Below are 21,986 nucleotides of genomic sequence, written 5' to 3'. Positions count from 1 at the left end.
CCAAACCTCCTCAAGCCAGGGAAGTTCCTCCTGGGGGCTGCTTCTGTGGGGAGATCGGAAGGACGCTTGGCTACTGGAGAGTGGAGCTGAGCAAGGGTCGTCCTCTGCGGGGGAAGTCACAGGGGATGAGAGGCGTTCAGTGGGGTGTCTCTCCCTGGCACGGCTGATGACCATCGCTGAGGTCCTGTGGGCAACAGGAGGAGGGCGGCTGATAACTATCCCTTTCCTGTAGGTGCGGCTGAAGGCTGTCACCGGGGCCCAACTTCCTGACAGGACCATGGGCGAAATGTGGCTGAAGGCCATCACCTGTCCACAGGTGCAGCTGAAGGGCTGTCACCGGTGTCCTGTGAGGAGAGTTGATGGCAGTCGAGGTGTGGCTGAAGGCTATCACCGGAGTCCAGCTCCCGAAGGCAGCTGCAGGAGAACGGGTGGTACTGACTCTCCCTGAGTGCAGCTGAAGGCCGTCACAGGTTTCTGCAGGGGACAGGGGTTTTGCAGCGGTTGAGCGGCTAAAGGCCGTTTCTGGGTTTGTGTGGCTGAAGGCCGTCACTGGCTTTGTGCAGCTGAAGGTGTCACAGGTTTGGTGCAGCTGAAAGCCGTCATTTGGTTGCTGCATGGGACTAAAGAATCAGCCCCACCCTGAACTGGTGAGGGCTAGTCTGGCTGGAGGGTAATGCACTCAGACTGCAACGTCCTCGCTGGGTCTGTTCCAGGAAATAAAGGTGCAAGGTATTTGAGGACATAGGTCCGTACTGACTGGGCAGCGCGCGCACCCTCAGAGCCCCTCCGTGGTCTCCTCCTGGGGGAGGGTGTCATCAAGCGTTGGTGGTTTTCTGTTGCTACGGCGAATATTTCACCACTGTCTTGGAGGGAAAAGTCATGTCCCCGTGGCTGGAGGTAGTAGGTCTCTGTGATGGTGGTGCTGTGGGTTGGTGTCATGTGCTGGAAGAGGGTGGTCCAGTGTTGGGTGGCTAGGTCCGGGTCCTGGTGATGAACATTGGTGACGTATAAGGTGGAGGCCTGAGGTGTTTCCCGGAGGAGTCGCAGGAGGTGATGTGTCCCACAGAGGCATTGTTTTCTTCTGTAGGTCGGGGTCCAGGTGACATGCTGCACCTTCATGGCTGGTGGTGGTTGGTGTTCAGCATGTACTACCTGAATGCTGGCGACCAGTGAGGTGGTGGTGGTTTTATGTGGTTGCTGAGGGCTGGTGCGGCTCTTTTCCCTGGGGATAGGGGCTGGTGGAAGTTTCCACTGGGCCTGGTGTAGTGTTAGTGTTATGGGGCAGTGTTGGGTGTGTGTGAGGTAGGGAAAGTCTGTTCTGGTGGTGCTGGAGAGGTTGGGGGCTAGATGATGGTGTGGTGGAGTATCTGGCCAGCGGGCATGAAAGACGGCCAGAATGGGTGGTGGTAGGGGATTGTACTCGTGGTGCAGGGTGGGCAGTGGGTGTGGAGTGAGGTGTAAGGGGTGGGGGGGACGGTGCAGATGTGGAGGTGGTGGCAGGTGGGGTGCAGTGCTGGGATCATGGTGGGGTGGTTGGAGGTGGACTTGGGGCCCCTGGGTCGGGTGGTTGTATTACCATTGGTGATGAGGTGGCGGGAGGTGAGGTGTGAGGTGCGGTGGGGGAGTGGGCTGGAGGGGCAGGAGTGTGGAAGGATGGTAAGGAGGAGGAGGATGTGATATAGCAAGTGTACGATTCTGACGGGGGGTCCAGAGTGGCAGGCGGAGGGGAGGGGGTGTGGATGGTGGGGGGAGAGGGTTTGTGGCATGGGGCGGTGTTTGTTGAAATCGGGTGTACATGATGATTCCAATAAGAGTTTGAGGTGTTGTAATCTATAGTGACATGGTAAGGATTTGGGATGTAAGTAATGATATAGGGTCTCATAAACTGTGGGGAAACTTTGTTGGGTGTGGGTAGCTTCGCCACTACTACTGAGTCACCTGGTTTGTAGGGGTTGGAGGGAGCAGTGTCCGGCTGTAGGTCTAGATTTTTCTGTAGGCCGTGTAGCCGCCTCTTGAGGTGGTGTAGGGGGTCAGACGTGAGGGACGTGGAGGGGGGTTGGAGGTGTCATCACAATGGCAGAAGGAGGGGGGCTTCCCCGAATACCCGTTTGTCGGGGGAGACGCCATCATCTCAGGGGCAGGAGTTTATTCCCACTGTAAAATCTTGACGTGGGCTGGCCAGTCCTCATTCTTGGTCTCTTCTATCCGGGCTCGCACCTGGTTTAGGAGGGTGTGATGGCTCCTCTCGCATATTCCATTCCCTTGGGGCCAGTAGGGGGAGGAGTGTGAGATGCGGTAGCTGAAGATGGTCGTGAGCTCTTGCCATATGGCACTGGTGAACTTGGGGTCGTTGTCTGAGTGTACAGCTTTGGGAATCTCAAAGTATGGGAAGATGTGGTGGACAAGGGCATCAGCCATGGCAACGGCGTGGTGTTCCTTGGCTGGGCAGGCAACGAGCAATTTTGAATATGTTTTTATGATGGTGATAATATACTTGTAGCTGGATTTTGGTGGTAGGGGGTCTACTACATCCACGGATAACAACTGCAAAGGTTTGTAAGTGGTGATGCTCCCCGATGGGCCAGTTGTGTGGTTGATGTCTTTGCCTAGTGCACAGGCCCGGCTGGACTGGGTGACTTGTTTGGCCAGGTTGGAGAGTTAGGGGTTCAATAGGCATCGCTGAATACTTGCAAAAGTTTCTCAATGTCCATGTGAATCCCGTTATCAGAGTGGAGGTGAGTCATGGCGTCTAGGGCAGTTTTGGGGTCAAGCACTATATGCTCTGGATGGGTAAATAGGTGGTTGCCCTGCTGGTGGAGTTGGGAGAATAAGCGTGGTGGTATCCAGTGGGGGCAATCTTTGTTGCGCCATTGTTATAAGAGATCTGGTTCGATGTGGATAGAGTTAATTGGTAGTCGGGATAGGGTATTCGCACTGACGTGTATAGGGTATTCGCACTGACGTGTAGCTTGCCAGGGCAATATGAAATTTTGTAGATGAACTCCTTGAGAGTTTCCCTCCACCTAATGAGTTGGGCGCTCTCCGTGTTGGACTGCTGTAACCATTGAAGTGACTGGTCCTCAGTGATGATGGTGATGTTTGTACCTGACAGGTAGGCTCGGAAGTGTTCCAGTGCCCATATGATGCCAAGGCACACTCGTCTGGTGGCGGCGTAGTTCCTCTTGGCTTGGTTTAGGGTGCGGCTGGTGCAGGCGATGATGTGCTCCCGTCCTTCCTGCACCTAGGCAAGGACAGTGCTAATTACTACTAAGGACACATCGGTATATAGATGGAAGGGAGGGGTGTAGTCAGGCAATGCAACGATCAGGGCGGTGATGTGTTTGTTCTTCAGTTGGTGGAATGCTGCTCTCCGTTCATCGGTCCAGATAAAAGGCTTGCCCTTTTTGGTCAGGTCATGGAGGGATTGGCGATGTCTGCAAACCCCTTCATGAAGCACCAGTCGTACGAAGTAAGTCCTAGGAAGGCGCAGACTTCATGGACATCACGGGGTAGGGGAAGGTCTGGAATGGCGTGTAGCTTGACGGAGTCATGTGATATTCCTTCCTTGGAAATAATGTGTCCCAGGAAGGAGACGATTGGTGTGGCCAGAACGCATTTCGAGGGTCTGAGCTTGAGGCCCGCCTGGCGAATGTGTGGGACGACTTTCCTGAGGCATTAGAGGTGGTCGGCCCATGTCTGGCTAAAAATGATTATGTCATCCAGGTATGCCAGGCAGATTTCCCAGGTAAGGCCGTTCAGGACTGACTCCATTAACCTGGAAAAGGTGGTGGGGTGTTACAGAGTCCAACTGGTAGTACGTTAAACTCATAGTGTTTCCCATTACTGGTGGAAAACACGGTCTTCCCCCTGTCTTCTTGGTGTACTGGGACTTGCCAGCATCATGATTGGAGGTATAAGGTGGAGAACCAGGAGGCTCAGTATAGGGAGTCGAGAGAGTTGTCTATCCTGGGAAGGGGGGGTGGCATCTTTAGTAGTCACGTCATTCAGTCGGCGGTAATCCGCACAAAAGCACATGGTGCTGTCTTTCTTTTTGACCAGGATGACAGGGGAAGACCACAGGCAGGTGGAGAGTAATGCAACACTGGCATTGAGCATTTCCTGGACCTGCCTGCCTTCCTCAGCCCGTTGTTTGGGGGTCTTCCAACGTGATGGTTGGCGAATGGGTGGTCCTTTGGTGTGGATCTCGTACGTCAGGTAGGTTATGTGGCCAATGTCAGTAGGGTCTGACGTAATGAGGTATTGGAAGTCCAGGAGAAGTCGGTGAAGGCTGTCCACTTGGTGCTGTGAGAGGTGTTCAGGTAGTGAGGGTAGGGTGGCAGGGGGGGAATGGACAGTGCACAGGGTTCGGCCTCTTCCATCTCTCCCACCACTAATCCTTTAGCTAGCTTGAGGGTGGTGGTGATGTTTACTACTTGGACTGCTGCAATGTGAGGGGGGGGGGGAAGGTAGGCTACAGCAGACAGGCCGAGAGGGTTCCAGGTGACATGTTGGGGGAGAACAGGACGGAGGCTCTAGTGGGCCTGTTGAGATGTAGTCAGGCCTCCTGGTGGGGGGTAATGGTTAGGGTGGAGAAGATGGTCACTGGGAAGGTGGGATGTGAAGGGCGGGTGGAGAGATGAGGGGGGGGCTGGGGAGAGGGGGGTCTGCACGTGCAGAGGGGCTGAGGGGAGAGGTCCGGGAGCTTCTGAAACTGGAGATGTCACTTATGACAATCGATGTTCATGCGTAGCTTCTGCAGGAGGTCCAGTCCCAGGCAGCCATCATATGCGTGGCAGGTTGAGTCAAGTACGATGAATTTGTGTTAGGTAGAGACTTGTTAGTGGATGTTGGTGCGCAGGGCCCTGGTTTCCCCACGTATGGGCAGGAGGCCATCCCCTGCATCCACGGAATAAGCTGACGTAGGGAAAAAAGGGTCAAAAGCCAACTTATGACAGGAGTAAAAATGGCTGTAGAGGCAGGATTTGGCTGCTCCCGTGTCGACCAGTAGCCTCATTTTCATCCCATTCAGTCTCATCTTGTTGTAGACTGGGGGGCGGTATTTCTGAGAAGTGGCTTCCGACACTGTGGGGGGATTTGTGGGGGCAGGCCTAAAAATCCAGCTGTTGCGGGATCTTGACTTCCTCCTGCTCCGTTTCTCCTGGGTTGGTGCCCTCGGCTGGTAAGGTGTTGTCCTCAGTGCCCTCATTATCAAGGGAGGACACTTTCCTAGGTGGCTGGTCTGCACTGGGCAGCCTTTAGTCGTTCTCGGATGTCATGGAGTGAAGATCTGTGGCTACAGGTGGAGAACTCCCACTGGTTGATGGAAAGGCAGTTTGTGCGTTCTTTGAGGTTGGGGTGTCTGTTGGTGGGGTGTGCCCTGGGTAGGTTGGGTGTGGAAGGGGGAGTTGGTGTGGGCCGAGGGCATCTGTGGTTTGTGGTGTGGTGCTGGTCTTTGGGTGGGGAATTTGCTTATGACGTTGATCTGCTGTGGGGTGGAGCGGGAGGCTAGGAGATGCCGTATCAGTTGAATGTCTTTATATAGGTCTCCCACTGGGTCATGTATCGGAAAATGTTCCCTAATAACACTGGGGAGGACCCTTAAAAGTGTGTTGAATGTATCTTGTTCCTGGGTTGCTGTTTCAGTCTCTGGGTATGCGGTGGTGACGAGTCACCTGGCCTAGATGAGTGTATCATCTAGGCTCCCATTGTAGGTTAGATTATCGAGCTGTGATAGTGCCACAGCTCTTCCTAATGATGGTGTGACGGCCTGAATCACTATTTGGTGAAATTTGCCCATGTCAGCTCTAGGATGATTTTGGGTGTGATACTGGCTACTGCTTTGCCCAGGAGAAGCAGGGTGACTGCTATTTTTTGTTTGTCATCTTCAAACACTATGTCGAGGAGTAGTGTGATCATGGATAGGTATGTGTGTTTGTCTTATTGTTCTGGGTCATATTTAGGTAATTTCACATGGGGTTTTGCTGTCATTTTGCCGATGCCCCTGTTTTGTTCCTCCCTGTATTCTGCCTGGTCAAGAACCACCGCTGGCCACCAGTGTTACTCAGGGTGTTTTTAGGTCAATTTCTTGTCCTGGAAACACTAGCAATAGAGCCGGGGTTCTCTTTCAAGACTGGAGCTAGATCACACTATGAAAGGAACTGGGCATAAAAACTCTGGACAACAACCTTACACGTATATTATCTTGCATTCTACACACTGTATACAATATGGGTACAAGTACAACACAGTACACTATTCAATCACAAAGGCACTAGGTAGACTAGAGGGCTCCGACTGGGCTGCTGAAGTCCTGGTCTCTACAGGTGTTAGCCAGGTGTAGGAGGAGTCCCATCAGGTGTTCCTTCCTTCAGGGGACACGGGACAATCCTCAGGGGTGACGTCGTCTTTAGTGGGCTGCTGGGCAGTGAAGTGAGAGGCCCTCCTCTAGTGGAGGGTCTGGTCCTTGGGGCTCGGGCCAAACAGGGCAAGCAGGCGTGTTTGTCTGTGCCCACACTGGGGACAGGGTCGCCGTTGTCTGGGGCTGGGGAGGCTGCACCCCAGAGTCACAGGGGCACCTCTGGGAGTCCAGCGGCCACGGTCTCCCTCCCGTTTGGCTGCCATCAGGGGGAGTCTGTGGCGTCACCTCTGGTGGGAGTTCGTCAGCTGGTCGTCTTCCTTAGGCACCAGCTGCACTGCACACACTCTCAGGGTTGCCACGAGGCCTCATCAAACCTCCTTGAGCCAGGGAAGTTCCTCCTGGGGGCTACCTCTGTGGGGAGAAACAGAAGGGCATCCCGTTTGGCTACCAGAGGGTGGAGCCGAACGAGGGTCATTCTCCACCGGGGATGTCACAGGGGATGAGAGATGTTTGGTGGGGTGTCTTTCCCTGGCGTGACTGATGCCTGTCACTGAGGTCCTGTGGGCAACAGGAGGAGGGCAGCTGATGGCTGTCCCTTTCCTGTCAGTGCAGCTGAAGGCCATCACCAGGGCACGACTTCCTGACGGGACCATGGGTGAAGTGTGGCTGAAGGCAATCACCGGTGTTCTGTGAGGGGAGTGGATGGCAGTCAATGTGCGGCTGAAGGCTCACCTGCCTGCTGGTGCGGCTGAAGGCTGTCACCGGAGTCCAGCTCATGGAGGCAACTGCAGAAGGAGAGGGGGGGTACCATCTCTCCCTGAGTGCGGCTGAAGGTCGTCACCGGTTTCTGCAGGGGTGGGGGGTTTTGCAGCAGTTGAGCAGCTTAAGCCATCTCTGGTTTTGTGCGGCTGAAGACCGTCACTGGCTTTGTGCAGCTGAAGGCTGTCACTGGCTTTGTGCGGCTGAAGGCTGTTACTTGGGTGTTGCTTGGGACTGAAGAATCAGCCCCACCCCGAACCTGTTTAGGGCTGGTCCGGCTGGAAGGTAATGAGGGAGGACTGCAACATCCTTGCTGGGTCTGTTCCAGGGGATGAGGGCGCAAGGTAGTCGGGGACATAGGTCCATACCATTCTGCCTTGGCACTGCACGCACCCTCAGAGCCCCTGCATGGTCTCCTCCTTGGAGGGTGTCGTCATGCCTTGGCAGTGTTCTGCTGCTATGGCAGGTATTTCATTAACATATCTCACACAAAATTGATTGGGCTACTAAGTATTGCAAAATGATGGTGATACAATATTCGGATGTAATGATCAAATTAATTACTTTCTCACAACAATAAATAGTAACAACAGAAATTTTAACAAGTATATAATTCTCACCTCGATCCAACTGCGTGATGGAAGGATACGGAAATTGAAATTGAGGGCCTGGGCAACCGCAACCAGCTGGTTATAGTCAGTGCCTGAGTACTTGGTGATGTTGCCCTCGATGGACTCTTGCCAGTAGGGTTCAAATGGAAACGCCGTCACGTTTATCGACGCGCCATGGAAACTGCCAAAAATAATGTAATATTCTAAGCTTAAGGAAGCTATAGTGCAACAATAAGAGTGGAAGTGACTTTTTATTCAGTTTATGAAAAATCTTTAGGAATAATGGCTACTACTAATTATTCAAGGCAAGTAAAGATACTGCATGATAAATTTTTATAATTGTTTATTAGTTCTATCTATCTATCTATCTATTGCAAGACGCCTGAATGCCGTTCGGGGTAGCCACAAACAAATCGCCTCCACGTCGCTCTGTCCCTCCCATTTCACTGCCCTGCTCCCAACTCACACCCCCTTCTCTCATTACCTCTCCACCCTATCCCTCCATCTCATCCTCGGCCTCCCCCTCCCTCTTCCCCCCTCCTCCTCACTCACATACACTCTCTTCGTCAGTCTTTCACCCTCCATCCTCTCCACATGGCCAAACCACCACAGTGTACTCCTCCTAACGCTTCTTATCACATCCACATCCACACCACAACGCTCCTTTATACCCTCATTTGTCAGCCTGTCTCTCCATGTGACTCCACAGGCTCCTCTTAAATAACTCATTTCCACTGCTCTCACTCTTGACTTGTGTCCTTCCAGCAACGTCCAAGCTTCACTTCCATACGTAATAGTTGGTATCACAATACTGTCATGTAGTAACTTTTTCACTTCCATGCTCACTTCCCTGCTTCTTATCACTGTTTTCAAGGAACCAGCAACCTTTCTTCCCTGCTGTACCCTTTCAAGCACTTCACCCTCGAAACCTCCATCCTTACTCATCACACTACCCAAGTACTTAAACGTACTCACATTTTCCAATTCCTCACCGACCAGTCTCGCTGTACATTCACTGACTTCACCTCTCTCAAAGACCATCACTTTACTCTTCCCTACATTCACCTTTAGATTCCGTTTCTTACACACTCTCACAAACTCATCCACCAAGCCTTGCAGCTCTCCTTCGTCTTCACTCAACAACACAGTATCATCTGCAAACAACAGTACAGGGAGTTTCCAAACACTATCCTCTCTCACCAGAGCCACTCCAACATCCACTATCCTACCTTGTACCTCTTTTATTACCCCATCTATGTACAGATTGAACAACCATGGAGGCATGACACATCCCTGTTTCATCCCAACTTTCAAATAGAAAAATTCACTCAGTTCACCATACACACGCACTGCAGCCTTAGCACCATCATACATACTCTTCAAAGCATTCAACAACTTCCCCATCCACTCCATATATTCTTAATACTTTCCACAATCCTTGTCTATCCACCCTGTCATATGCTTTCTCAAAAACCATGAAAGCCACATACAACTTCTTTCCCTTCTCTAGAAACTATTCCACTAAAGATCTAAGAATGAATATCTGATCTACACAACCTCTTCCCTTCCTAAAGCCTCCCTGTTCTTCTCCAACTAATTCCTCTGTTCTTTCTCTAACTCTGTCAATAAGTATCCTACCATACACTTTTCCTATTATACTAAGAAGACAGATGCCCCTATGATTACCACACACTTCTTTTTTCCCTTTTCATTTGTACAAGGGAATGATTATACCTGACTTCCAATCCTCCGGAACTCTACCTTCCTCCCAGGCCAATCTGCACATTTTCCACATCCATTATACTACTATCTCTCCCCCATACTTCAGCATTTCACCACACACTCCATCAATTCCTGGGGCTTTCCCCAATTTAACTTTCTTCATTGCTTCCACAACTTCTATCCTACTGATTTCTTCCTGTCTTCTCACCTCCCTCCTCCTCCCAGCCATTCCCCAGCCACTTATACTCGCATTACTTCCAGCCTCTATGTTCAACAATTCCTTAAAGTGTTCTCTCTATCTGCTCACTTTTTCTCCTTTCTCCACTAGTAATCTACCATTTTTATCTTTCACTCTCCTGCTAACTTCACTTCCACCCTGTCTTACTCTTCCACCCTGTCTCTTATTACTTGATTACTAATATTAATTTCATTTAAGTAATGTTTATAACATGTATACTGCAGACTACAAAATATGCCTGTTTTACACTAATCTGCACTGGATTCTCAGCCTTGCGCATTATATTTCACATACTTCAAATGCAGAAAAATACAAAGCTATGGTTCTACTTCAGTTCCATTACACTTTCTCATGACTAGCACCATAGTCTAGTGTTAACCTCTTGTTATGCCTAAGCATAGGAAATGGAGAGATGACAACTTTAGGTCAGGTTAGAATAAAATGATTATAGCCCAATCTATATTCGTGAGTCATTTGGATGCGTCACTTATATTTTTCCAGTTTTGTAATGCCCACTAACTTCAGCAGAGTACATAAGAGCCTCAAGTTCTGAAATGGCTAGAAATCTATACACATTACTTGGTGTATTTCTCCGGGAAAAGGGTGTGAGGTGTGAGATAGCGTAGACCTGATGTGGGGGTCCAGGAAGCCACTTGCAGCACCCGGGCACCGTCAGGACTGTACGGCAAGTGAACCAACATGCTGTACCTGCACAATACGTTTATAGTTTTCAGATAGAATAAATTATCTTTATTCCTGCGACAGTACAAGGGTGAAATATATCATTTCTTTTAGCTAAGGAGGGGACAGTTTAATGTTTTCTCTGGAAGAAGTCTTGTGGTGAAAGTTATATCTAATCGAGGCAGTCATATAACCCATTCGTTAAGGAAAGTTATAACGAACCGCTCAGTGTGAAAATTGTCCTGAGTGACATTCTCTGGCGGTTGCAATAATGAACGAAAAAAAATGTATGAAGTTAATTCCACTTATATTCTGTTCATCACATACGGCCGTCTTTTCGATGCCATGGATGTTTCCTAGTAATAAATCTTGTCCAGTTAATTGTATCCTACAGTATGGCAGACTCGTCAGCCATTGGCTCTATATACTCTCCACATTTTTTCTCTTGCCGAAACAAATTCATATCCAGGGTTCCTCACAGGAAAAAGACCAGTTACTCTACCCTGTTCGCTTTAACTTGGCCTAATATTATCATCTTTCCATATCGAATGCTAAACTGTAACTAGATACAGTATTAGCTTTATGATACATTGCTAGTCATGAAAATTGTCACTGAAAATATGATGTATAACCACAAAATTGTTATTCTGCCACTTAACTGTGTGAAATAGGATGCAAAAGGAAGAAAAATCTGGGACAAGTTATAATGAAGGGCAAAAGTGAGAATATAGACTGACAAGTAATAATATCATTGTGCATTGTTCTCTCTTTAGTCCAACAAAGCTTTGAACTACAAACTCAGCACTGAACAGCAGCCTTTTATTCAGTGTGGAACTCTGGCTACGATTTCTTTGTATTTGTTGGGAAAATTAGAGGGTTGACAGATACTATTGCTCAAAAGTTTGCGTGTATATTAGCCAACTAAATATTACAGCGATTACAGCCTCTTTTCTTTTTCTATATATTTTTTCTGGAGGGTAAGGGGGGATTCTTTCAACCACTAGACGATTTTATAGTTGGTATAGTTGGTATAGTTGGTATCACAATACCATTAACTCTCACAGCGGAAACTCATTCCAAAACTCAACGTGAATTCTTTGGTTTTACTCTTGATTAAAATTTATGAGACGTTATGTTTCTGAAGTTGCAAAGATATCAACTATGATTACGTATATGCCGTTCTTAAAGCTAATTAAATGACAACAAACGAATAAGAGAGTGTTTCGTGGGAAAAAAAAAAAATAGTAATGAAGGAGAATATATCCTCTCTCATCAGGCAATGGAAACTCGACACAAACAGCATTATACTTAAATTACAAAGGAGATTATGGACTCCTATATAATAACAGAGATATATGCATGTCTGTGGCCGTGGGGTACGTGGTGCACGAGACCAACGCCCCAGTTCCCACAAGAGAAGTGTTAGGACAATCAAAATTATCATGTGAAAAGAGGGGAATGGGTTTCAGCCCACGGAGGCTGCATTTGATGATCTCCAGGCATGTACTTGGGCAGATTTTCTTGGGATAGCCAGCTCGTGCACCATGGATTTTTCACGGCATTTTTTCATTGTCCATGATGGAATAACTGATCACGAAATCAGTATCACCAGGAAATATCACTACCACTACACTGGCTTCACAGCCCTTCCTGTGACAAAAGCCAACATGACGGAATCGTATCCTGTTGAAGTCGGTGAATTATACGTGTGGCAAGCTCTGACCGTACTGATGCCACACAGTGGCGTATCGGGGGGGGGGGGGGGGATGCGGCCATGTCCCCCCTTATTGCACTATATATATATATATATATATATATATATATATATATATCTGTTGCCAGACGCCTCAATCCCGTTTGGGGTGGCCACAAACAAATCGCCTCCAAGTCGCCCAGTCCCTCGCCATTTCACTGCCCTGCTCCCAACTCACACCCCCCTCTCTCATATACCTCTCTACCCCATCCCTCCATCTCATCCTCGGCCTCCCCCTCCCTCGTCCCCCCTCCACCTCACTCACATACACTCTCTTCGTCAATCTTTCACCCTCCATCCTCTCCACATGGTCAAACCACCTCAGTGTGTTCCTCATAACGCTTCCTATCACATCCACATCGACACCACAACGCTCCTTTATATCCTCGTTCATCAGCCTGTCTCTCCATGTGACTCCACAGGCTCCTCTTAGATATATATATATACATATATATATATGTATATATATATATATATATATATATATATATATATATATATATATATATATATATATATATATATATATACATATATATATATATATATATATATATATATATATATATATATATATATATATATATATATATATATATATATATATATAGTGTAATGCTAGGTGTTTTAGGGGTCGGCTTCTTGTCCCTCTAACGCCTAGTGTATAGCTGGGCTCTCTTTCTAGACTGGAGCTTAGACAAATAGGAGAGAGGAAGGACACAAAAACCCAAGGCAACAACCTTACACGTGTATTACTAAGTTATACAGTGGAACGGGAAGATGTCACGGATACATATACACTGGACAATTACAACTCTTATGTCTAGATATAGGTTATTAGTATCATGCAGGATACTGCTCACTTAGGGCAGAGGTGTATATATATTGGTTGCAGGAAGTCAAAGTTTTATATATTCGTGGAGCAGGTGGCACTGTTTCACTGTTGGTAAGTACTGCTTTAGCACTGGGATCTGGGTACAGTTCTAGTATTATACGGTGTTATCAGATGGTAACGTATTCACTGTAATAGACCCGTATCTCACTGCTTGGCCGTGTTCACGGTTGCACTGTCACTTTTATTCACTCCACCACTTGATATTATCACTAGGGTTTTTCTTACTAACTTCCTTAATGTGGTTAGTTCACTGCTCTGCCTTCATGTCACTGAGTCACGGACACTGTATTATCGCTGTCACTCCTTTCTGGTCTGGGCATCATGGCAGTCAGGTACAAGGGCAGCGGAGGTGTCACAGCCTCGCTACTGACGGAGCTGGGTTCCGCTGGGGGCCTCTGCGTCCAGAGGCCACGGGATCACTCGCAGGGGTATCCTTTCTTGTCCAGGGCTGCGGGTGGCGAAGGGCCCTGTGCTTTCAGGGCTGGGGGCAGGAGTATGACCCTCAGGGCAGGGGCCAAACAACTGCCTGAACTTCTCGCTCAGGGGACTGATGGAGGATGAAGATCTCCAGCATCTGGGTGTAAGGGGATCCTGCCCGGGGGTCCTGGGGGCAGTCTAGGGTTCCCAAGGGCTGCGGTCCCCGGTGCTCGTCTGCGCCATCAGGAAGGGGCTGTGGCACTGGCCTACGTCGGGGTCCATCAGGTGGGTCCTCCCCAGATCTGGTTACAGGGAGAAGAGGCCAGGGAAAGTCACAGGGCCTCTCCAGTACTCCTCCAGGCTGGGGACTCCCTCTGAGTCGTGGGTTGGGGAACAGGAGTCAGCTCCTGACGGACGAGCGGCTACAGGCTGTCTCCTGCCGTAGGGCCCGGCTACTGGCTGTGGCCTGGAAGAGGAAGCAGCTACCAGCAGACCCAAGGGCATCTTCAGAGCGGCTACAGGCCATCTCCTGACAAAGGTGGGAGCGGCTGCAGGCCGTCTCCTGATTTCCCTCAGAGCTGCTGCAGGCTGTCTCCTTTAGGAGGGTTGAGCGGCTACATGCCGTCTCGGGAAGGGCACCTACAGAACGGCTACAGGCCATCTCCTGATGAAGGCGGGAATGGCTGCAGGCTTTCTCCTGATTTCCCTCAGAGCGGCTACAAGCTGTCTTCTTCAGGAGGGTTGAGCGACTACAGGCCATCTCAGAGGTGCTGGTAGGAGCTGGAGAAACAGCTCCATTCCGATGTTGGTTGGGGAAGGCTCGCCCAGAAGGTAGTCTTGTATTCCTGCTATGGTGGCAGCAGGCGAGCTCCAGATCATAGGGGCTCGCGGCCCAGGCGGACTTATGCCGTTGTCGCCCTGAGTCCCAGTGCTCTGTCATTGTATGCTGGGAAAAAGTCACATCCCTGTGACTGGAGGTGGTAAACTTTGGTGTCGTAGGTGTTGTAGACTGGCTGTAGGTGTTGGAGGAGGGGGTGCCAGGTTGTGGTGGTGGAATTCTTGTCTTGTTGTTCGTCACAGGTGAGGAAGAGGGTGGATGAGTTGGTGGAGGAGCAGAGGAGTTGTAGGAGGTGGTGAGGTCCTCGGACTCGTTGTTTCTGTCCAAGGGGCGGCACCCATATGGCTGATCAAATCCTCATGGCGCAAGGTGTTGTCCTCTGTGCAGGAATGTGTCGAATGCTGCAGATGGACGGTGAGTGTGGGTTTTATGTTGGGGTAATGCGTTGTGGTCTCTCTAGGGAGTGTAGGTGGCCGGGATTTGTGCCTGGTGTATCACGAGTGTGAGACGATTTAGGGCAGGGGTAGGGGTGTGATTTTGTGGCGAGGTGGATGGGATGGGAGAGTGGGCGGGAGAGACAGCCAGAGCATATGATGGTTGTTTTAAAGGTAGGTATGGGTGGTGATGTAGGTGTGCAGTGTCAGCGTCTGTGTGAGGTGCATGGGGCAAGCGAAGGCGGCTGTGGGGTGGTAGAGGTGTGGGCAGCACGGTGTGGGAAGCGGGATGTAGGGTGAGTGGGTGGTGGTGTCGTGGAGGCATGGCCGGCACAGGTGGAGTTGGGGGCGGGTGGGGTTGAGGGTGTGTGTGCAGGCGGCGGGCTGGGAGATGCAGTGGCGGTGGTGGATGGCGGCTGGGGCCGGGCTGTTGTGGGCGGAAGGGGTGCGAGGGTGTGGGCAGGACACGTGGTGCTGGGTGTGGGAGAGGAGGCGGCGGGTGGTGAGGAGGTGGGGGAGCAGCGGGAAGTTGGTGGTGTTGTGGGTTGTCAGGCGAAGTGCAATGCAGCGTGATAGAAGGTGAGGTGGAGACGGAGGGTGAGGGGGAGGGAGAGAGAGATGGGGAGGGGGAGATGTAGCAGTCGTAGGTGGTAGGGGGGAGCGGTGCAGGGGCAGTAGGTGGGGAGCACATTTCGGTTTTAGAGAGTGCAGGGAGTTCCGTGGTACTCAACGATTACCTGATAGGGGTTAGGGATGTGAATGATGGTGTGGGGTCCCGTGAAGCACGGCACGAATTTGTGGGGGGTGGGGAGCTGTGCTATCATAACCGTGTCTCCTGGCTTGTAGGGATTGGAGTCAGTGTCGGGGTGGAGGTCCAGGTTGTTTTGGAGTGGGTCAGGCAACGTTTGAGATGGTGTAATGGGTCTGTTGTGAGGGTTGAAGTGGGGGGTTGCAAATGCTGCCGAAGGGGCAGGAGGAGGGGTGTTTCCCCAAACACTCGTTCATATAGTGAATTTCCATCTTCTCGGGGGCAAGAGTTGATGCACCATTGGACAGTTTTACATGGGCGGGCCAGTCATTGTCTTTGGTGGCTTCTATCCGGGTGTGGAGTTGATTCATCAGAGTGCGATGGCTGCACTCGCATGTGGCATTTCCTTGGGGCCAGTAAAGGGACGAGTGGGAGATTTTATAACCGAAGATGTGAGACAGCCTCTCCCAGATCTTACTGGTGAACTCAGGTGCGTTATCTGAGTGGATCGCTTGCGGGATGCCAAAGTATGGAAACATGTGCTGAATCAAGGCGTCGGCCACTGCGACAGCGTGATGTTCCTTTGCTGTGCAGGCCACAACGAATTTGACGTATGTGTCGACGAATGTGATCACATACCTATAGCCTGAAATTGGGGGTAAGGGTCCCACTACGTCAATCGTCAACAGCATCCAAGGCTTGTAGGTGGTAATATGGTCCAATGGACTGGCGGTACGGGTTATGTCTTTACCAAGGGCGCATGCGCGGCAGGTTTGGATAATTTCCTTGGCGAGGGCGGAAGGATTGGGGACCCAGTAGGTGTGCAGGAGTTTTTTCTTTGCCCAGGTGAATGCTGTTATGGGTGTGCACGTGTCGTAGGGCGTCAAAGGCGGCATTGGGGGCTAGGAGGATATGCCCTGATGGGGTAAGTAGGTGGTCCCCTTGGCAATTCAGTTTCTTGAAAAGGTGCTGAGGGACCCAGGAGGGTCATTTCCTTGTGATGTCACTTTTGGAGGAGGTCTGGTTCTGGCTGGGCGGTATGAATGGGGAGCCGAGAGAGAGCGTCTGCACTGGTGTGGAGCTTGCCGGGGCAGTACAAGATTTTGTAGTTGAACTCCTCCAGGGTTTCGCACCATCAGATGAGCTGGGCATTGTGGGTGTCAGATTTCCGCAATCACTGGAGGGACTGGTGTTCAGTGATGATGGTGGCTTGGGTTCCTGATATATATATGCCCGGAAGTGCTCAAGTGCTCAGATGATGCCTAGGCACTCTCGGTGATGGCATAATTTTTTTTCGCCTGATTTAGGGTACAGCTGGCGCAGGCGATGATGTGCTCGCAGCCCTTTCAGACTTGCACCAGCACAGCACTGATCACAATTAGGGACACATCTGTATAGAGCCAGAATGGGAGGGCATAATCGGGAAAGGCAACGATGGGGGCAAAAACGAGCTTATCCTTAAATTGTTGGAACGCGGCTCGTCTCTCATCTGTCCAGATGAATGGTTCTCCCTTACAGGTCAGGTCGTGGAATGGCTTGGCAATGTGGGCGAACCCCTTCACAAATCGGCGGTAGTAGGACGTCAGGCCGAGGAAGGTTCGGATCCCACGAACATCTTGTGGTGAGGGTATGTCTGTGATGGTGTGGAGTTTATCTGGGTTGGGAGATATGCCGACCTGGGAGATTACGTGCCCCAGGAATGACATGGTTCTGGTGGCCAGGACACATTTCGTGGGCTGGAGTTTGAGGCCTGCCTGTTGGATCCTGGTGAAAACCTGGCGGAGGCGCTGCAGGTGGTCGGCCCAGGTCTGGCTGAAGACTATGACGTCACCCAAGTATGTGAGACAGATCTCCCACGTGAGGCTGCTGAGGGTGGATTCCATTAACCCCTACACTGTGGGGATGTTTTTGTGCTCCTTGTGCGTCCTGCGAGGATATTCGCGCTCTGACTGACTTTTTAAAAACATTTGCCAAAAATCAGTTATTAGTCCTAGAATATTAAAAATATATATGCATATGGCACATACATTCAGCTTTCCCCCTTGGATGTTTGTTGAGTCTTCATCAACAACCGTAGGACTTGTGGAGACTTCTGAATTTGGGTAATGAAGTCTCCACTTTACACTTCCCGACACTCCGTAATATGATTACCACAGCCTGATAATATCACTAGAAACACTATTATTTTCAAGTTGTTTGGAATCCATATTCCCAAAAATATACTGTGAAAGCAATGTAAATTACGAGCGTGTACGAGCTTCCCGCGTGTGCTCGTTCCCCGCTGGTATTCTGTCATTTATTATTCATAAACACACACACTTTATATTCCTATTACTTTATTACACTTATATATATCTACAGTATTTATCCATAAGTTTCCTTCAGTAATAGTAGGTTATTTTCACTCCAGGCAATCACTTTCTCATTCTGTAAAGTACCTAGAGAGCCAAGATTTCATTTTCACTGTCATTACTTCAAGTATTTGTACTCATATTCTTATAGTACTAATTATTTACATTTCTATTTACATTTTCTATTGTATTTTCAATATTTATACTTCTATTTTACTTACATTATGTTATGCACTGTCACTTGCAGTAACTTGTAAAACTATATTACACCGTTCAATCATATTTACATCCATTGCTTTCACTTACTATTTACACATTATTTAACTTTTCCATTGCACTCTTTTAGAACTGCTTCAGGCTGTGGTAATCGAAGAAGCAGGTTATGCAGAGGGGAACCTGGCACTCAGCACACTGCCAAGAGGTGCGTTTGTGCTCAGGTGTGCTTCTGGTGATATGTGCATACACCTGGCACCTGTGGATCACAGCCTTCCTCTTCGCTGTGGTAGGCATTTGCATCAGTGTGTGGCGATCCATGTACGCCCTCTGTTCAAGTCTGTTAGGAAGTCTAACAGAATGGCGCCTTGGTGCTGCTGCTGTCACCCTACCATACCTCTCAAGCAGCTCCTGAATACAAGCCCTGGCGAACAACCTCATGGAGAAGGACCTGGGTGGCTTTACCTTGATCTTGTACAGGATGAAGGCGTTCAGCATCATCATGTCAATGAGATGGAGAAAAACTTTCCTGTACCACCTAGTATTCTTCCTGAGGCAGTTGATCTCTCCAATCATCATGTCGAACTTGTCCACCAGTCGCATGTGGACAGGCAAGGATATTATAGTCGATGACAGCATCAGGTTTCCTCACAGGTTGGCCTGTCCTACGGTCGACCTTCCCATTGTCTTTCAGTTCCCCCTTGTGTACGGTGGTGAGCTTGTGCACGACCCTCTTGTCATGCCACCGTATTGTCAGCATCTTCTCAGATTTGTGCAGGTGCATGTCTCCTCGCTGTGAGTTTCCTGCCTCGGGGAATTTGGGGAAGTTGGCAACGATTGCTCTTCACAGTGCTACAGGAGCCAATGCCGTGGTCTGAAAGGTATTTAGCAAATTTCGGTGCTGTAAAATAGTTGTCAGTACACAGCACATGATTTCCACCAATATAACTTTCAAGCAGCACTTCCACTACACAGCCTTCTGAGAAGCCAAGGGGGTGTGTTTTATCTAGATCAACAGTGCTGGCTGAATAGATGACGAAGTCAAGGATGTACCCTATCTTACAGTCGCACAGTACAATGAACCTGATTCCAAAGCTATGACATTTGCTTGGAATGTACTGTACGAACCTCAGACATCCTCTGAACAAAACCAAGGATTCGGCTATGACAACCTTCTGAAATGGGTGGAAGAATGACATAAATTTATCCTTCATTCTGCTCAGAATCTCCCGGATCTTCCAGAGTGGGTCAGTCTGGGAAAGTACATCGTTGTTGGTGAAGTGCAGGTTTCCCATGATGTTACAGAAGCGATCTCCGGCCACGTACTTATTGAAGGTGGTTGAGGGTAGTAAGGTGTCCATGGACCAGTAATCTTCCAACTCGTGCATCTTTGAATGTGGCATGAAAAGCATGAGGGCGAAGAACACATACAGCTCCTGCACTGCAAGCATGGTCAAACTGTTGCATTTTCGCTGCACCTGCACCACTTGCAGCACGTTGTGACTCATACCTGTTGGTCTCATCACATATGTGCTGCATGACTTCGTCATCAAGGATGGCCAAAAGGAAGTCCACATACTCAGCATCCTCATTGAGAGTGAAGGGAGGCTGTATCCCTGAGGAACTTGCGTCAAAATGGAGTTGTTCAGGGATGAAATCGGAACCCTCCGTCCACACGATGGCGTCCAGGGTTCCCTTTTGTGGTGGTGTAGGTTGGGTGAGGGTGGAGGGTGGAGGGTGGCTGTGAGGCAGGCTGGACTGTTTCAAGGTCACTCTGACTGACCCTAGGTTGCCGTGTAGCATTAGCAGCTCTAGTTGTTGCTCTACTGTAGTTTTACGAGTCAGGGATTTACCTTGTCCCCTACAGCCTGCCTTCACTGTAGGTGCTGGTGGAGACTTCGACAACAAAGACTCAAGAGAAATTTCCGTTGAAGAGGAGGAAGAAATTAGTGAAGTGAGGCTGGGAGAGAGGGGAGGTGATTCACCTCAGGACCTATGGCGGGCTGGGTCACGCGGGGCCATTGTTCCGGGGCTAACCCACCTCCTCTTCACTCTCTTCCCAAATTCCTTCCCTTGCTGCACTAAGGGCTCCTTTTCCTTGGAGCTAGGACGAACTTGGGACACTGACGCACTCATACTTGCAGATTCTGTTACGATTTCCTCCCCAGGCTCATCACACAATTCACCTGAAGGATCAAAGTCACTATCCATCATTACCATAGACAATTCTGCCAGTTCACGTTCCACTGTTGAGTCACTTAGTCCTTTACTGCTTCCCACACGAGTTTTTCTAGGGATAGAGGTCACAGGGCCCTTTGCAATGGGCGCAGAAGCGGCGGAAATGGCAGGGCATGAGTGCGACATGATTTCACCTCAGAGGACGACAAGGAACTGAATGATGCGGCGTATATGGGCAGCTAAGGGTTGACAATGTCAGTAGGGTGACAGCTGCTAATTTATATGCTATGAAATGATTGGCAGGAAATCTAGACAATACATAATCAACTAGGTAGTTCCAGGTGAATGTAAATATCACTTAAGCTTCTCCCTTCCTTTCTTATATATATTTTTTTTACGAGAATAGATTATATGGCATATTTCAAGGGGAAATTACCAGAGAAAATTAGCAAACGAGTGCATGTGGGGTGTTGCCAGGTGATAATTAGCCAATTCCAGGTGTATGGCACTATCAGTTACCTTTTTTTTTATATATATATTGTTTTGTATAAGAATAGGGCATAGGGCTTATTTCATTGCAGGAAATCAGTGGAAAATTCCGGGTAAGATTTGCTTAGCGCAGCGCGGCTGGGCAGGCAAGAGGAGAGGGTAATGGAGGGGAGGTAGGGAGGGGAGTCAAGACTGGGGGGGAGGACCAGGGGCTAAATTGTCAACAATGTATGGGAATACAGATGACATTAGCAGTGCTAACTAGTTGGACACTGGCAGTACTGATAGATGATACAAGCCACCACTTGAAGGCCCGAGAGAATTCAAAATAACACAGAATCACAAAAGTGACGCCCCGCAGTTAAGGGGTTAACCTGGAGAAGGTGGCGGGGGCGTTACAGAGGCCAAAAGGCAAAACATTAAATTCATAATGTTTCCTGTTGCTGGTCGAGAAGGTGGTTTTACCTCTGTCCTTCGGGCGCACCGGGACTTGCCAATATCCTGACTGGAGGTCGAGGATAGAGAACCAGGAGGCACCGTATAGGAAATCCAGAGAGTCGTCTATGCGCAGGAGTGGAGTGGCATCCTTGGTGGTTCGATGCAGAACTGCATCGTGCCATACTTTTTCTTCACGAGGATGACGAGGGAGGACCAGAGGCTGGTGGAGGGGGAGATGACTCCGGCTTCGATCACCTCCTGTACCTGGCGGTCTTCCTCTTCCTGCTGTTTGGGGTTCTTCCACCGGGATGGCTACCAGATTGGTGGGTCTGTCGTAAGAATCTCGTGAGCCAGGTAGGTGGTGTGTCCAATGTTGGGTGGCCCCACCACAAACAGATCCTGGAAATCCAGGAGGAGGCGGTGGAGGGTGTCAGATTGGTGAACGGAGAGATGGTCGGGGATGGGGGGGCAGGGGGCGGGGGAGTGGGAGGGGGAGGGGACGCAGGGCTCAGCTTCCTCCCTCTCACTGATTATGAGCCCTTTAGGGAGGGTGAGGGGCGAGGGGGCGAGGTTGGCAATCCAGACTGCCGTGTGATGAGGGGGAAGAAAGGTTGAGGGCTGAAGGCAGGCCGAGAGGGTTCTGGGCAGCAGGAGTGGGGAGAACAGGACAGAGGTGCCAGAGGTCTGGTTGAGGGGCACCCAGGCTTCATGGTGGAGGGGAATGGTGACGACAGAGGAAATGATGGTGGGAAAAGAAGGGGGGGAAGGAGGGGGTGATGGCGGAAGGGGAGGAGCTGGGTGCTGAGCCTTCCGGCCAGGGCTGGGGCGTGCAGGTGCAGACGGCCCGAGGGGGAGGGTTGGGT

At 49.9% G+C, this 21,986-nt stretch overlaps 2 protein-coding genes across 2 annotated transcripts; both read right to left on the bottom strand.

Moving 5' to 3' along the window:
- Positions 1-2,666: 2,666 nt before the first annotated feature.
- LOC145395829 (uncharacterized) lies at positions 2,667-4,782 on the bottom strand. The gene is made up of 4 exons (XM_080269361.1): positions 4,747-4,782; positions 3,895-4,302; positions 2,963-3,241; positions 2,667-2,810 (listed from the first exon to the last, which is right to left on the bottom strand). The coding sequence occupies exons 1-4, from the start codon at positions 4,780-4,782 to the stop codon at positions 2,667-2,669; spliced, it is 867 nt and encodes a 288-aa protein (XP_080125487.1).
- Positions 4,783-16,800: 12,018 nt separating this feature from the next.
- LOC145395828 (uncharacterized) lies at positions 16,801-17,160 on the bottom strand. The gene has a single exon (XM_080269360.1). It carries the CDS (start codon positions 17,158-17,160, stop codon positions 16,801-16,803), a length of 360 nt encoding a protein of 119 aa, XP_080125486.1.
- Between the last annotated feature and the right edge of the window lie 4,826 nt (positions 17,161-21,986).

This window comes from Coenobita brevimanus, chromosome 33, assembly GCF_032717465.1.
Source record: "Coenobita brevimanus isolate Jiangsu-jjx chromosome 33, ASM3271746v2, whole genome shotgun sequence".
NCBI lineage: Eukaryota > Metazoa > Arthropoda > Malacostraca > Decapoda > Coenobitidae > Coenobita > Coenobita brevimanus.
The sequence above is the reverse complement of the archived record's forward strand: the minus strand, read 5'-3'. Positions and strand labels throughout refer to the sequence as shown.

Coding starts and splice junctions, on each gene's coding strand:
- LOC145395828 (XM_080269360.1), bottom strand. CDS start 17,160: ATGTCATTCCTGGGGCACGTAATCTCCCAGGTCGGCATATCTCCCAAC.
- LOC145395829 (XM_080269361.1), bottom strand. CDS start 4,782: ATGGCTGCCTGGGACTGGACCTCCTGCAGAAGCTAC. Junction 4,303..4,746: donor GGACCTCCTGCAGAAGCTAC/GCATGAACATCG, acceptor CACCTCTCACAG/CACCAAGTGGACAGCCTTCA. Junction 3,242..3,894: donor TACCTCCAATCATGATGCTG/GCAAGTCCCAGT, acceptor GTCCTTGCCTAG/GTGCAGGAAGGACGGGAGCA.